This window comes from Mustela erminea, chromosome 14 (assembly GCF_009829155.1).
Source record: "Mustela erminea isolate mMusErm1 chromosome 14, mMusErm1.Pri, whole genome shotgun sequence".
Classification (NCBI taxonomy): domain Eukaryota; kingdom Metazoa; phylum Chordata; class Mammalia; order Carnivora; family Mustelidae; genus Mustela; species Mustela erminea.
Genome location: NC_045627.1, coordinates 3201165 through 3214844, shown reverse-complemented (window position 1 = coordinate 3214844; position 13680 = coordinate 3201165). Strand labels below are relative to the sequence as shown.

Below are 13680 nucleotides of genomic sequence, written 5' to 3'. Positions count from 1 at the left end.
ACCCTGTTTTGAGACAAAGGAGAAAGGCAAAGCAGCCAGGCCGAGGGGACACACCGAGGCTGGCCTTGACTAGTGCTGGGCTGGCGACAGGGTCTCGGCTCCGGAGGGCCCTGGCCAGCATGGCAGGAGGCTGGCGTTACCCACGAGGGCCCAAGTGTACCCGCAGAGGTGAGTGCTGGGCCGGCCCCTGTGGTAGCTCACACAGGTCCTGTGGGGCTGCAGGCCCGCCTGCTGGCACGGGGTGGCAGGGCCCCTGCAAATCCTGGGCCAGGGGCGTGTGCAGCTTCGAGAAAGCACGACTTCTGTAGACCCCTTTATAGAGCTTGGGGTATGGGGGCAGCAGGAGATGAACGTGGGTGCGGGCTTATCTCTACTGGCTCCAGGTCAGCCTCGATCGCTCTCACTTCCGTCCCCTCCAGCGCACCGTCCCGACCGCCCCCGTGGCCTACAGGCCCAGCACCCGCAGAGGCAACAGCTTGTGTAGACGGCTGAGCCGGCTCCCGGGGCTGTGCGAGCGCCCACCCTGACACCGAGTCCCTTCTGCTTCCAGCACCGGGCCGCGGCCCACCGGACCCTGGTCCCGGCAGGTGAGAGCCTCTCCAGCCGGGGCAGGGCGCGCAGGGCTGTGACCAGTGCTCTCCAGGCCCCAGAACACAGCGGAAGCCGCACGACCTCACTGGAGCTCCTGCCGCCCCTACTGGGGCTCCTCTCATGCCCCCGTTCCCCAGCTCGGCCTCATCATGGCTGAAAACGAACAGCAGAGTAACTGCTGACGGCTCCAAGCCCTGCTTTCCTCCCGCTCGGAGCGGCCTATGAACCAAGGGACTCTGAGATGCGAGGAAATCTCGCTAGAGGGAGGAGCGGCGCCTTGGTAGGTGGGTGGGCAGTGGCCCCCCACCCCCCACCCCCCCGGCTTCCTGACGCCCTGTAGCCTCTCCCTCTGCTGGGGACGCCACCTCACCCGCGCTCACCCACAACCCCAAACTGCATGTGCTTTCGGCAGACACGTCTTTTATTCAGGAAACGCGTCTCTCCTCCTGCTTTGCGCCGGCAGACGGAGGCCGCCTCCCTCAGAGGATCGTCCCCTGCGCGCGGTCCCCCTGCAGGCGGGCGCTCCCCGCAGCCGGTCCTGGGGCCAACTTTCCGCAGCCCCCCGCGGCTCTACGTACTGGAGTCCCGTTTTAGAAATCGGCTCTTCCATGCTAAGATTTACAATAAAAATAAAATAATTTGCTCTGTAAACTATAGTAGAAAGTTTCAAGTGTCTTAAAAACGATCTTCCATACAACGGAAAAAGGCTTCTGTGTTCTGCTCGGGTGACAGGACACCCGATGTGCGGAGAGCAGTGGTGTTGGTGGTGGCGTGTGGCTGGAGACACGGTGCACCACTTCTGGGCCACGGAGACTTGGGGAGGGGACAGAGCCGCTTTCTTCCCCTTGGGCTCCACGGCCTGCTCTCCCCTCCCTGTGGGCTCTTCCAAAATGCTCAGGACTGTTCTGCTGTTGCCTGGTCCTTGGCTGCAGCGACCAGCTCCGTGAGGGCAGAGAAGCTCTTTATGTCCTTTGTCGCCAGGCCCATCTTTTGAATCTGCAAAGGCCACAAGAGTGAATGAGGCCTCCGTCTGAATGCAAACAAAAGCCCCTTATGAAAGGACACACAGAACAGCCCCCCACCCCCAGCCCCCAGGAATCCAGAAAAAGGGCACTCCCCAATGACTGCCGGAGTATTTCTCCCTCACAGCAAAGGGCTGACTCATCATCAAGCTTCACTTTTGGGGTTGAACACTTGGCATTCTCAGAAGCCAGCATGTTCATTTATCTTAGTCGGTCACACCGGGCTCTTACCAGCCTGAGAGCCTCTTTTGTGGACTGCGAAAGAAAATTCACACAAAGAATAATAAAGCGAACTATCTTTTTAAAATGGAGAGTTTTCAAAAAAGCATTGGCCTGAGCTCTTCGTTTCTTCACACGCCACCACCAACCCCTCCTCAGAATCTGATGAATTGCAGATGCTGTGGCGGGGCGAACGCCATGGATTACCGTGGCAACCGAGTCGTGGCACACCGTGTCCCCGCTTTTGTGAACGGCAGCTACAAACACCACACGCACACATGCACAGGAAAATCTGGAAAAATCTGCAGCAAGTATAAAGAATCTGCTGGCATGCTGCTGCTCCTCTGGGGACCGGGACCAATGACTCCCATTTCCTTTTGTCCCTCTGCTGCTACCCCCCCCCCCCACTCCTCCCCTTCTTTCTTTGGCTTCTTTGTTCTTTGCGTTGCTGTAACAAATTGTCTTACTTGTAAAAAGACTCTAACTTTCTCTTGTGAAATAAAAAAACAGGACAATGGACTTCTGCCAGAATAGACCTATCTTTAAATTCACCTCAAAGCAGCAAAATTTAGCTCTGCAGGAGTCCTCAATGAGCTAGAAAGCCAACCATCTCCTGATGGAGATTTCAGGATCTCACCTCTTTTCCTCCGGCAAAAGACCTTCCCAGAGGACCTGTGCCATTCCATGAGCCTAAATGGTTTAGAAGGCCAGCTTCTCAAAGATGAGAAGTTTCTTGATCCTTGAGCAAGTCACCTCAGTGTGAACAGAGGCCTTGCACAGAACCTGGATCTGCCTCCTAAGAGACGTTAGGTATAGTATCGCTCATCTACCCACGTGACCCTAAAGCCCGGGTTCGATGGAAACAGAGAACTCAGCCAGGGATGCAAAGAGGTCAGGCTCAGAGGATTTCTCAAGGGCCACACTGAGAAATCCATGGGCTCATGCTTTTCTCGTTATTCTAACCACCTGACTGCGTCTTGGGCATTTTCTAGGAGGCAGAAAAACAGGACAGCATCTCCGTCTGTGAGCTCATACTCACACTCATACTCATGCTCACACTCACAAGCGCCCGAGCTGAACAGAGGTGGTAGGACTGCAACTGTCAATTTTTAGTATCTGCTTGTGCACATCCTTTTCCTTCAAGTATTTTGGGGACCTGACCTACTCTTCTAGCCCCAGAGGTGGACACCCCCACCTCCCCCAGGCAGCACGTGTGGGCTCAGGCGAGCCCCCAAGACACCGAGGGGCCCTCATCAGAGGCATCATGCGGACGACGGCTTGGGCCTTACCTGCTCTCCTAGGTACTCCACATCCAAGGCCAACTGCAGCCGGATTTTGTCATCGTCGCTCATGCCGCCGCCGCCGCTGGGACCGACGGGGTTGGTGGGAGTGCTTTTCCTGGCTTGTTTCAGTCTTTTCAGGCTCTCCTCCATTTTCCTCACCGAGCTCAGGACGTCTGACACAGTTTCGTAATACCTGGAGCACAGGACACACTCACTGGTGAGGCCGAGGTGCTTGTGTGCCTCCCCAAACAGGGGAACTGGCTTTGTGGACCCAAAGAAGAGATTTTTAGGATTAAAAATTCATTTCCAATTTAAAAAAAATCTGCCATGGTAGATTTCTCAATGTTTCTTAAGACTGAAAAAAAAAAAAGTTTTTTGTTTTTTTTCTAAAAGATGTTATTTATTTGAAAGAGCGAGACAGAGAGTGCACAAAGTGGGAGGCGCAGAGCGAGGGGGAGAAGCAGGCTCCTCGCTCAGCGGGGGAACTGATGCGGGGCTCGAGCCAGAACCTGGGGATCGTGACCTGAGCCTGACCTGAGCCGTAGGCAAATGCTTAACTGAGCCACCCAGGTGCCCCTAAAGGGCGGGTCTTGACTCTCTAACACTGCATTCCCTCAGAACTGAAGAAATATGTACGTGGACTTGTGTACAATTTTACCCCCGAACGCTAAGAGGAAACTGTGGGCCAAATGGTCTTTCCTACTTGAAGAGTAAGTAGCTGGAGTTCATTCCCCAAGTGCAAGTAACAGATTCATTTAGTCAGTTCTTGGAAGAGTCCATCTTTTAAAGAATGGAAGGATTTCAAATTTCTAAATAAAATAAATTACCTTCACAGTAGTCTCAATATAATTAGCCAATTATAAATGAATTGCTTTTCAAAACTTTGTTTACAAGCTGGTTACTTGGCACTTGGAATGTATTTGCCCACAAAAGCAATATTGTAACTCACTGTTATGTCCTAAATTAACACACAGATTTCACTTAATTCAGATGAGACTGAAATAAATCAAGTATTAGTGCAAAATAATTAAACAAAATTCAATAATAAAAGTGAATAATATTCTTTTGACATAAGCCAAGGCTGGCATCAGGGGAAGAGCTGATTAAGGGAGAAATGAGGAGACAATCACAGGGATGCTAAAGACCTCCTTGTATTTTCAAGGACTGCGGGGTTGGAGGCACGGAGCATTTCTCCGTTGTAATGACAGTTCCGAATGTCTGTTTTCTCGTGTAGACTGCAGCGGCCTCGAAGGTAGAAGCCTTGGATTATGCGGCGTGATCAGAGCCATTTCAGACACAGCTGAGGAGAGAGAGGATCTTGAAAGGAAAAGTAAGCCTGGACTTGCACAAAGAGGCCCACATGAGGCGCATCACGGACAGCAAGACCTGGGCATGCCCAGGGAGGTGCAGGGCCCGTGTGAGCCCCAGGGAGGCCGGGAGGCAGGTGGCCCGACGCGGTCTGGTGCAGGGTGAGCGGCGAGAGCGCGGCTGAGCCATCAACACAAACGGAAGGACTGAGCACCCGCACGTGGCTTGTCCAGCGACCCGCTGACTAGATGGGCTCCCCACCTTGTCCACATGCAACCCCCCAGGGCCTCCGTGGTCTCTGACTCAGAGCTTTTCTAAGAAAGTCTGGAATCGCATGCTCCTCGGGTACTTACTTATGAGTGCTCTCAGAAAGGGCGCCTTCCAGCCACTGCCGAATTATTGCCTGTTTGAGCTTATCCTTGTGCCCGCTCTGAAGCTGGTGAAAGGGCTTCAGAGCACTGTCCACGTACGAGGAGGCTGCTGTGGGCACCTCCTGGAATAACGACGGTGGGGGATACAAAAGTACACAGGAAAAAAAAAAGAGTAAGTTACTCAAACTTCACAGAGGTGCTACTGACCGACCAGTTTTGAGACAGGTACAAAGTCCCTCCCTCTCCAGAAGGCACACTAGTGTTGTCTACAGAAAGACACCTGGAGAATGGAGGGGGTCCGGTAAAGCAAGGGAAAAGTCACGTTTCCAGCCAGAGATGGAGAGAGAAAGAGAACATGCACGGGGATGGATGGGGATGATGGGGGGGGGGGGCTGTGTCTGGGACAGTGCATTTCTAATGAGCTCCCACCAGGTGGCGCTAACGCCGCCGGTGGGCAGCCAGAGGAGCACGGATCTAGGGTTCCTAATTTGACTTTCCTTAGTTTTAGCTTCTTCAGGGGCAGACAAGGCCACTGGCATTCACTTTATATTAGAACAAATGACAGTATCTGACCCACCTGCACCTGGTAAATACATAACGTCGTACTGAACAGACGGGGAAAGCCGGTAGCTTACTAAAAGGAAATTAATGTATTTGGAACATAAAGTAGGTCTCTCCCCCACTTTGAAGTGGGAGCTTCAAGTCAGACCAGAAAGAGGAAGCCAGGTGAGAAAGTACTCTTGTTGGAAGCGGCAATCCTAACGCACACCCCAGATTTTAAAAGGAGAAGAAAAAGCACCACAAAGGAGATTCACCCCAGCTCGGTTCAGCCCTCTCTGCCTCTGGAACACCGAGTCGAACAGGAAGGCCAGCACGAACGGGACAAGACCCACGATTAGCACAGGCAGAGGCTGCCCCAGGGACACTCCAAAACAGCACAGCATCTTAGGAAATTGTCATAGTTCTTAAAAATAATTTTAGCCTAACATCCAACTCTACAATTGTGAAAAAAGAAACTCGATGGAAAATTAAGTGACACGTAGCCAGAATGAGATGAGAAATGCCTGAAAACAAGAATTCAGGAGGGGAAACTAAGACCACTGGTCCAAAAGAAGTCCCCAAGTCGCCATTCTATAAAACGTGACAACAGGAGAATTTGACTTTGAACACCAGCGTGTGTGCACGCTTTTCCATCTCATAAATGCTTTCCATGTTCTTAACACAGCTTTTCAAATCTTATTAAGTTAAAGAACCGGAGGAAGCTGGTACTTGCTAGGACAGTATGAAGGGAACAAGGTAAATTCAAAGTTTTTCAAATAAAAGATTCAAAGACCAAAAGAGTATAGGAGTTAAAGATATTTTCTTAAAATGCTTTCTTTTGAAATCTTTCTTTATCTTTTCTTTTATCTTTATCTTTTCTTTATCTTTCCTTAAGGCCAAAGGCATCCAGAAAAAGTCTGTATAGTCTGAGTCCAATTCTCAAAGCAGCTGACTGTAACCATTCACCTGTGTGGTCCCCCTCCAGCAAATAAAGACTCTTTGGATGAGGCCGATTAGGTCTGTCTTGGGCTGTCCTGGGTCTTGCTCAACCACTCCCTCCCTCCGTGGCTTTCCTGCTCTGTATTTCCCCAGCTTGGAATTCTTTTCACTGAGTGCTGCTAACCTTATTGGTTCTTCGGTAAAGCCTGGGGACCTCCAGGGCACTTTTCAGGTAACTGAAACAAGACTCACTTAAGTCTTGGATGATTCTGTTACTCAAGGCAGGAACACAGGCTGACAGAGACATCTGGGAGTCCTCCAGGGCTGCTGTAGAGACATAAAGATTAAATGTAACCACTTACTCAGGCCCAGATGTGAATCTGAATTTAGACAGTGTCATGGTATTTAGAGAGTATATGACAGTAAATAAAATCAAATCATTAGAATTAAACAAAGTATCTCATTTAGAGAAGTTAAAATCACAGAACAGAATATAGAAACAACCAAGGATTTACAACGAGAGAAGAAAATGGTAAATATATCCTATAGTCTGTAAAGTTTTATTTTAAATTATTTCTTATTCAAAGATTTGCTGGGTCTAAAGATTCATTTTTTTTACCTGAGATAGAAGAAAAATTCTTAAAGCCAATCATTTCAAGTTTTGGCTTGATTGTTTCCAAGAGTTCTGGAAGCTGAAATAAATATGCACTTTATATATTCAGTTACTTTTCAGAAATCAAAGGAAGAGGCAATTCTATTTGCATCTATAAACTCTAAAATATTGTTAATGAATGATGAAACTAAACTCAGGAATTTCTGTCATTTTTGTCAGAAGAAAGGAGAATTTCTAACGCTTTCACAATATAAGAGAAACATCACATGAAACGGCAGTGCTCGGCTAGCAACAGGCCAAGGACTATGAAAACCATTTCCTGTCCTGTGGTTCTCTCCGGTCCCAAAACAAGCTTACAATGAAGACCATGTTTTTACTCAAAACATGTGATTTGTTCGAGCACCACAACATATTTAAACCGGAGGAAAGCAGATTTATGTACCAGAGCACTCGCACCCAAATTCGGCCCACAAAGCCCTCTTAAGTAATGATAAAGGCCCCCAAATATGGGGCCCTATCCAGGGGAAAAAGAGGCAGAAGTTTTAACAGTTGAGCACTTTCAAAGTACAGCTGACGATCTAAAGTTGCCAGGAAATGATATGGTCAGGTCAAGTGGGGTAGAGACAATTAAGCCCCAACCTGTTAGCGATCATGCTGCACAGGGTGAGCGGAACTAACGGGCAGACGGGAGCGGGCTCTCTCGGGGCTTGTGACAGTGCTACGGGAGAGGAAGTGGAGGCCCCAGGTTCACACAGTTTGCGACCAGACTGATGAGCAAGGATGCAGACAGCCCACTGGTGGTGGGCGCAGGGTTTGGAGAGACACCTTGGAGGGCAGATGAACACATTCCCTCGAGGTGCCCTTGGGCCCCATGGTTCTAAGCCCTGTGAGGCCAAATGGTGTCAGGTCTTTGCACACACACTGCTTTCTGTGGCCACACCGAAGCAAGCACCTGGGATTCTTCCGGGACACAGGCCTACCTGCTCCTGAAGTTTGTCCAGGTCTGCGACCACATACACGAGCTGAGTACTGGAAATGGAGACCGTGGGCTTTGTTTCTGAAGGGCCACTTCCTTGGTCTTCACCATTTCCTTGGGTAACTGAAGGGTCTTTGCTACCAGTTACCAAAGTCTTTTTGATATCCTTGGCACTTTCATTAGAGATGGGCCTGAGTAAAAGCTGGAAAACCATTGCAATGATTATTTTTCCACTAGCAACATCTCTGAGCTTTCATTTTTGTGGGTCAGTGACTCACATAAAGTGACAGCTATCTACGAAGTATTACAAGTTCACTAATGGAAGCACAACAAGGAGAAACGAGGTCAAGCGACAACCCCACGTACATTTAATCTTCCTTAAACCTGTGTCTAATATCAGTGATAAAAAGTAACTGGCAAAAATAAAATAGGTTCCTAAACAGAATGAAAATTAGTTTCTGGAACATCACAATTAAAAAAAAATCATTGACTCTACTGGGTAAAATCATTTACCTAGTGTGTTTGGTAAATTTATCATTGTAATTAGTAAGGATAAAAAAAAATCAAAATCCAAGCCTCATTATGCTTCAAATAGTACAAACAAAAGTGTTACTTGAATTATGTATCGTTACAAGGGAAAAACCAGAGAGAATTACCCTGGAATCAGGAAAAAAATGGAAAAATGAATGTTTGGGGCAAGATAATTTATTAGAGACGTCAGAATTACTGGCTGGTCAGAATGCATCCGCCGCCAACTCAGACTGAACTGAAGAATCTCATGGCCCCCGTGTCCCCAGAACTGACTGCACAGTGGTCTTCAGAAACAGCCTGATGGTCTGCTAAGACCCTTCTGAGCAGAAGACGACAAAAGGGGAAAAAAAATCAACAACTGGCTTCCACTGAGCTCCCAGGATCTGCCAGGTACTTCCATCAACAATTTGCTGGTCAACAAATTATCTCTTTACTTCTCACAACCACATATAGAAGCTGTTTTCCCATTTTACAGATGAAGAATTTGGGACTCCAGAGCTAATCTTCCCAAGGCCACGAAACATGACGTGCAGAACCTCGGTTTGGTTCTGACTGAAGCCTGCGCTCCTTCCGCTAGAACACTCAGTGACACGGTGACGTGCTCATCTCTGATGCCAACTAGGACTTCCTTCCCACAGAGGAGGCTTCTTTGTGTCATCGTTCTTGAGAGCAAACACACGCTTCCGGCCTCTTTTCATTGTCATCACACACAATGAACCAGCTGCGTGTCTGTCTGTCTCCGGAGACTGTCCAGGAGGCAGGGCCTCTCTCTCAGACCCAGATGCTGGTGCGGGGCCTGCCCGCGCGCTGAGCTGAACGGACGCTTTACGCACAGAACCTAACAAATCTTCGTGGGCATGTGGCTATTTAATATAGTCAACTACCTGACAAGGAAAAAAGTAGGATATTCTGAAATGAAGGGAAGGTTAATTAATTTCCCTACCTTTTAATCTTGACGATCGTTATGATTTTTTTTTAAACTTAGAAATACGATTAAAACGTGTATTTTTATTTCTACTCCTTTTCATTAAAATGAGCATCTCTGTTTTAATCTGGGGGCACCTCAAAGATTCTGGCTTGGAGGAGGGAACACAAGCTCGTCAGCGTGAAGCTTTCCCACCAGACGCCCACAAAGGCCATGGAGCCAAAAGGGAAAGGGAAACACACACTGGCTACAAACTTGAGAAGGGTGCCTACTGTCGTCCTCCAGATTAACCTCTAGTGACCACAGGGCCTTGTAAAACTGGAATCCCTGACAGCAGTGGTTCTGGAGCGGCGGCGTGGCTGGCCCTCACCTCGTGGACGAAGCCCGAGTACCGAGCCAAGAGCTGCAGTGTGAGCCTCCACAGCCGATGTGTCAGCCCTGGGAGGAACATCTCAGCCGACCAGCACCGCTGCAGGCCGCTCCACGTCCTGTGAGAAGCCAGGAGGCAAAAGGGACTGCTGGCTGGAGAGGAAACAGACACGTCAAGAATCACCACCAACTCTAGGCTCAACTTGAACATTCTCAACGTGTAACTCAGGAATGGGGAAAATGGCCCTAACCCATCCACGCTACCCCATCTTTCGTGGCAATGCGCACTCTAATTTTACACAGGTCCCCCTCCCAGGTGCTGGGGAAATGTTAAACACACAGCATTCAGAAATCATCTGTTTTGAGGCATCTTATACCACCTCAATAAACACAAGCAGGAGGGGCGGTCCTTGCAAGGGTTTCGACTTTGGTGCCGAGTCTGTCCTGTTGCATTTGTCTGCTCCTTCGTTCCTCTCCCTGAACCCACTGCTCATGTACAGAAGTCAGGGATATATGACCGCGTCCGGCAAAAACAGGTGAAGACCGACTTTGAGGCTAAAACCACGCGGTCCAGGCTGACCTGGCCACACAGGCATGAGGAGTCTCAGTGGGGCAGCCTAGAGACCCACGTGACTACAGAAGTAGCTGGACAGTGTGTGAGTGGCCACTGGGAATGGCTACAGGACACGGGATTAGTGAGACGCTATGGAAAGCAAGCATGTCCGGAACCCACCAACCACTGTCACCTACTCACTATCCCAGGATGGGGGCCAGGGCTCTGGAGGCCTGGGGCGGGAACCCCAGTTGTGAATCACCCCCAGAAGGGAAGGGCCAACCTGATGCTTTACATGGGCCTGGGACGAAAGCAGATGTGAGCCAGTTTGCTATACAAAGAGCTGATCACCAGGGGCTAATCCCCTTGCCATGTTATATTCAGAAACAAAAATAATGCCTGCTTCCTATATTCTTTTTAATTAATTATTTTTATTAACATATAATGTATTATTTGCCCCAGGGATGCAGGTCTGTGAATCGTCAGGCTTGCACACTTCAGAGTGCTTCCTATATTCTTAGAGTGTTTTTTGTTCGTCTATTTTAATTTCACTTTAGGGACACCTGGGTGGCCCAGTCGTTTAAGTCTGCCTTCAGCTCCGGTCATGATCCTGGGGTCCTGGGATCAAGGCCTAAGTCAGGCTCCTTGCTCAGCATTAAGCCTGCTTCTCCCTCTGCCTGCCTCTCCCCCCGCTTGTGCTCACTCTCTCTTTCTCTGAAAAATCAATCTTTAAGAAATAAAATCTTAATTCCAGCGTAGTTAACATACAGTGTTGTACTGGTTTCAGGCATACAATACAGTGACTCAGTGATTCTGTACATTCCTCAGTGCTCATCATGGTGAGTGTCCTCTTAATCCCTGTCACCCGTTTCCCCCTCCCCTCTGGTGACCCCCAGTTTGCTGTCCAGAGTTAAGAGCCAGTTTCTTGGTTTGTCTCTTTTGTTCCCTTTGCTCACTTGTTTTGTTCCTTAAATTCCACAAGTGAAATCAGATGGTGTGTCTTTCTCTGACTCAGTTCACTTAGCATAATGCACTCTAGGTCCCTCACGTCCTTGCACATGACAAGATTTCCTCCTCCTTCACTGCTGAAACAATGTCCCATTCTTTTTACCGAGAATGCTCTATAAACCAAAAAAATCTGATTTCTTTAGCCTCTTTAGAAAAAAGGAGAGCCTGAGTTATGTTTTTAAGGTCTAACTACGGCATGACAGGACAAGGTGCAAGTAACCTCAGAAAGGCAAGGTCTAGGTGACTGGCTGAGCTTCCCTCACTCACGGAGTGACACCCTGCCACTGATCACTTTCAGGAAGTTACCTGGGGCGTCCGCCAGCACACCTGTGAGTGCTGCTTCTAAGGATCCTGCGATCTCTCTGAACCTGAGATAAAAACAAGAGCACAGATGAGGGTTAATGCAGCTGCCAGATGCCTCTCCCTGTTCTCCCTCCTTCCTGGGGACCAGCCACTGCCTCCACTGGCTTGTCCCTCGGTCTGATGCTCTTATCAGTGTCCAACCAGCCCCAGAATGCCTATTCTCCCAAATGTTTTCTTAAATGAACAAGGAATACATTTCTCTAGATTCGGGCACGATTGGGTAGGGTTTCTCTGTTATTTGCAGCTGACTGGAATCATGACTAGCCCCACGCTTTTCAAACTGAACAAACTGCCCGTTAAGCCGCCGTCAAGAAGCCATGCCTGCAAAGTCCCACCTGCCTCGTGAAAGCCGAGTTTCCATCCCCTCATGGCCACAAGACTGCAGGTATCTTCAATCCGTCTTGATTTGCACGATCACAGCAGAGTGCATGTCCTCAAACTAAGGAACGAGGAGGCTGTATTCTGTATCTTTGTTTGCAAGCTTGAGAAAAGCCACTGCAGGTAGCTAGTGAGCACAGTGGCTGGTGGCCCATGCTCTGCGCACTTCTGTGGAGCCCCTCGTGCTCCCTGGTGCCCGCCCTGCTAGCACAGCCAGCGGCATCTGCGCCACTGCTTCCGGTCACTTTGCCTGTGTCTCAGCTGGCCCACCATCCATTGTGACCTCCTGTCGCCGATTTCTGTTTTAATAACTGATGAGGGCACGTGTTTAGGACTTTGTGACATGAAAGTGTGTATTTTTTAAACTAGGTGCTCAGGTAGCATTCTGTTTGCCGACTATGTAAACGTCCCCCACCACACCCTCCCCAGCACGCTCCTGTCATCTGCCAGTTCCCTTACGGCAATCAATTCTGACACATGCTCAAGATTAATTTACCTAATTGAGCAGTTTGGTTTTTTTAAATTATTTTACCTATTTTATTATTTTTTAAATTGTTTTGTTAGTCACCATATAGCATATCATTAGTTTTTGGTGCAGTGTTCCATGATTCATTGTTTGCGTATAACACCCAGTGCTCCATGCAATGTGTTTCCTCCTTAACACCCATCCCTGGGCTCACCCATCTCCCCACCCCCCCGAAAACTTCAGTTCCTTTCCCGGAGTCTACAGTCTCTTGTGGTTCGTCTCCTCCTGATTCCATACCCCCTTCATTTTTCCCTTCCTTCTCCTAATGTCCTCCGTGTTATTTCTTGTGCTTCACAAGTGAAACCATATGATAATTCACTCTCTCTGCTTGACTTATTTCACTCAGCATAATCTCTTCCAGTCCCATCCATGTTGCTACAAGAGTCGGGTATTCATCCTTTCTGATGGAGGCATAATACTCCATAGTATATATGGACCACATCTTCCTTATCCATTCGTCTGCTCAAGGGCATTTTGGCTCTTTCCACAGTTTGGCAACTGTGGCCACTGCTGCTATGAATGATGAGGTACATGTGCCCCTTCTTTTCACATTTGTATCTTTGGGGTAAATACCCAGTAGTGTGATTGCTGGGTTGTAGGGTAGCTCTATTTTTATAACTTTTTGAGGAACCTCCATGCTGTTTTCCAAAGTGGCCGTACCAGCTCGTGTTCCCATCAAGTGTTAAGAGGGTTCCCCTTTCTCCACATCCTCTCCAACACTTGTTGTTTCTTATCTTGTCAATTTTTGCCATTCTAACTCGTTTAAGGTGGTAGTGGTTTTGATTTGAATTTCCCTGATGGCTAACAATGAACATTTCTTCGTGTGTTCTTCATGTGTCTGTAGCCATCTATATGTCTTCTTTAGAGAAGTGTCTGTTCATGTCTTCTGCCCATTTTTTGACTTGATTACTTGTTTTTGGAGTAGAAGTTCTTTATAGATCTTGAGTATCAGCCCTTTATCTGCAGTGTCATTTGTGAATATCTTCTCCCATTCCATGGGTTGCCTCTTTGTTTTGTTGACTGTTTCCTTTGCTGTGCAGAAGGTTTTTATCTTGATGAAGTGCCAAAAGTTCATGTTCCCTTTTGTTTCCCTTGCCTTTGGAGACGTGTCTTGAATAAACATTGTTAAAATTAAAATGTCTATGCTGACCAGAGCGATCTATAC

The 13680-nt window shown here is 48.4% G+C and overlaps 1 protein-coding gene across 8 annotated transcripts in view; it reads right to left on the bottom strand.

Moving 5' to 3' along the window:
* Positions 1–991: 991 nt before the first annotated feature.
* COG2 (component of oligomeric golgi complex 2) overlaps positions 992–13680 on the bottom strand; it is a 33843-nt gene continuing 21154 nt past the window's right edge. For 7 of the 8 annotated variants that reach the window (XM_032312576.1, XM_032312577.1, XM_032312579.1 and 4 more), the window contains 8 exons: positions 11555–11616; positions 9689–9840; positions 7867–8064; positions 6893–6965; positions 6458–6600; positions 4777–4916; positions 3122–3308; positions 992–1587 (listed from right to left, as the gene is read on the bottom strand). In XM_032312576.1, coding sequence (XP_032168467.1) covers positions 1486–1587; positions 3122–3308; positions 4777–4916; positions 6458–6600; positions 6893–6965; positions 7867–8064; positions 9689–9840; positions 11555–11616 — 1057 coding nt within the window. In that variant the 3' untranslated portion in view covers positions 992–1485. Of the gene's footprint in view, positions 1588–3121; positions 3309–4253; positions 4416–4776; positions 4917–6457; positions 6601–6892; positions 6966–7866; positions 8065–9688; positions 9841–11554; positions 11617–13680 lie in introns of those variants that run through there. The other variant, XM_032312580.1, reaches the window with a different exon arrangement.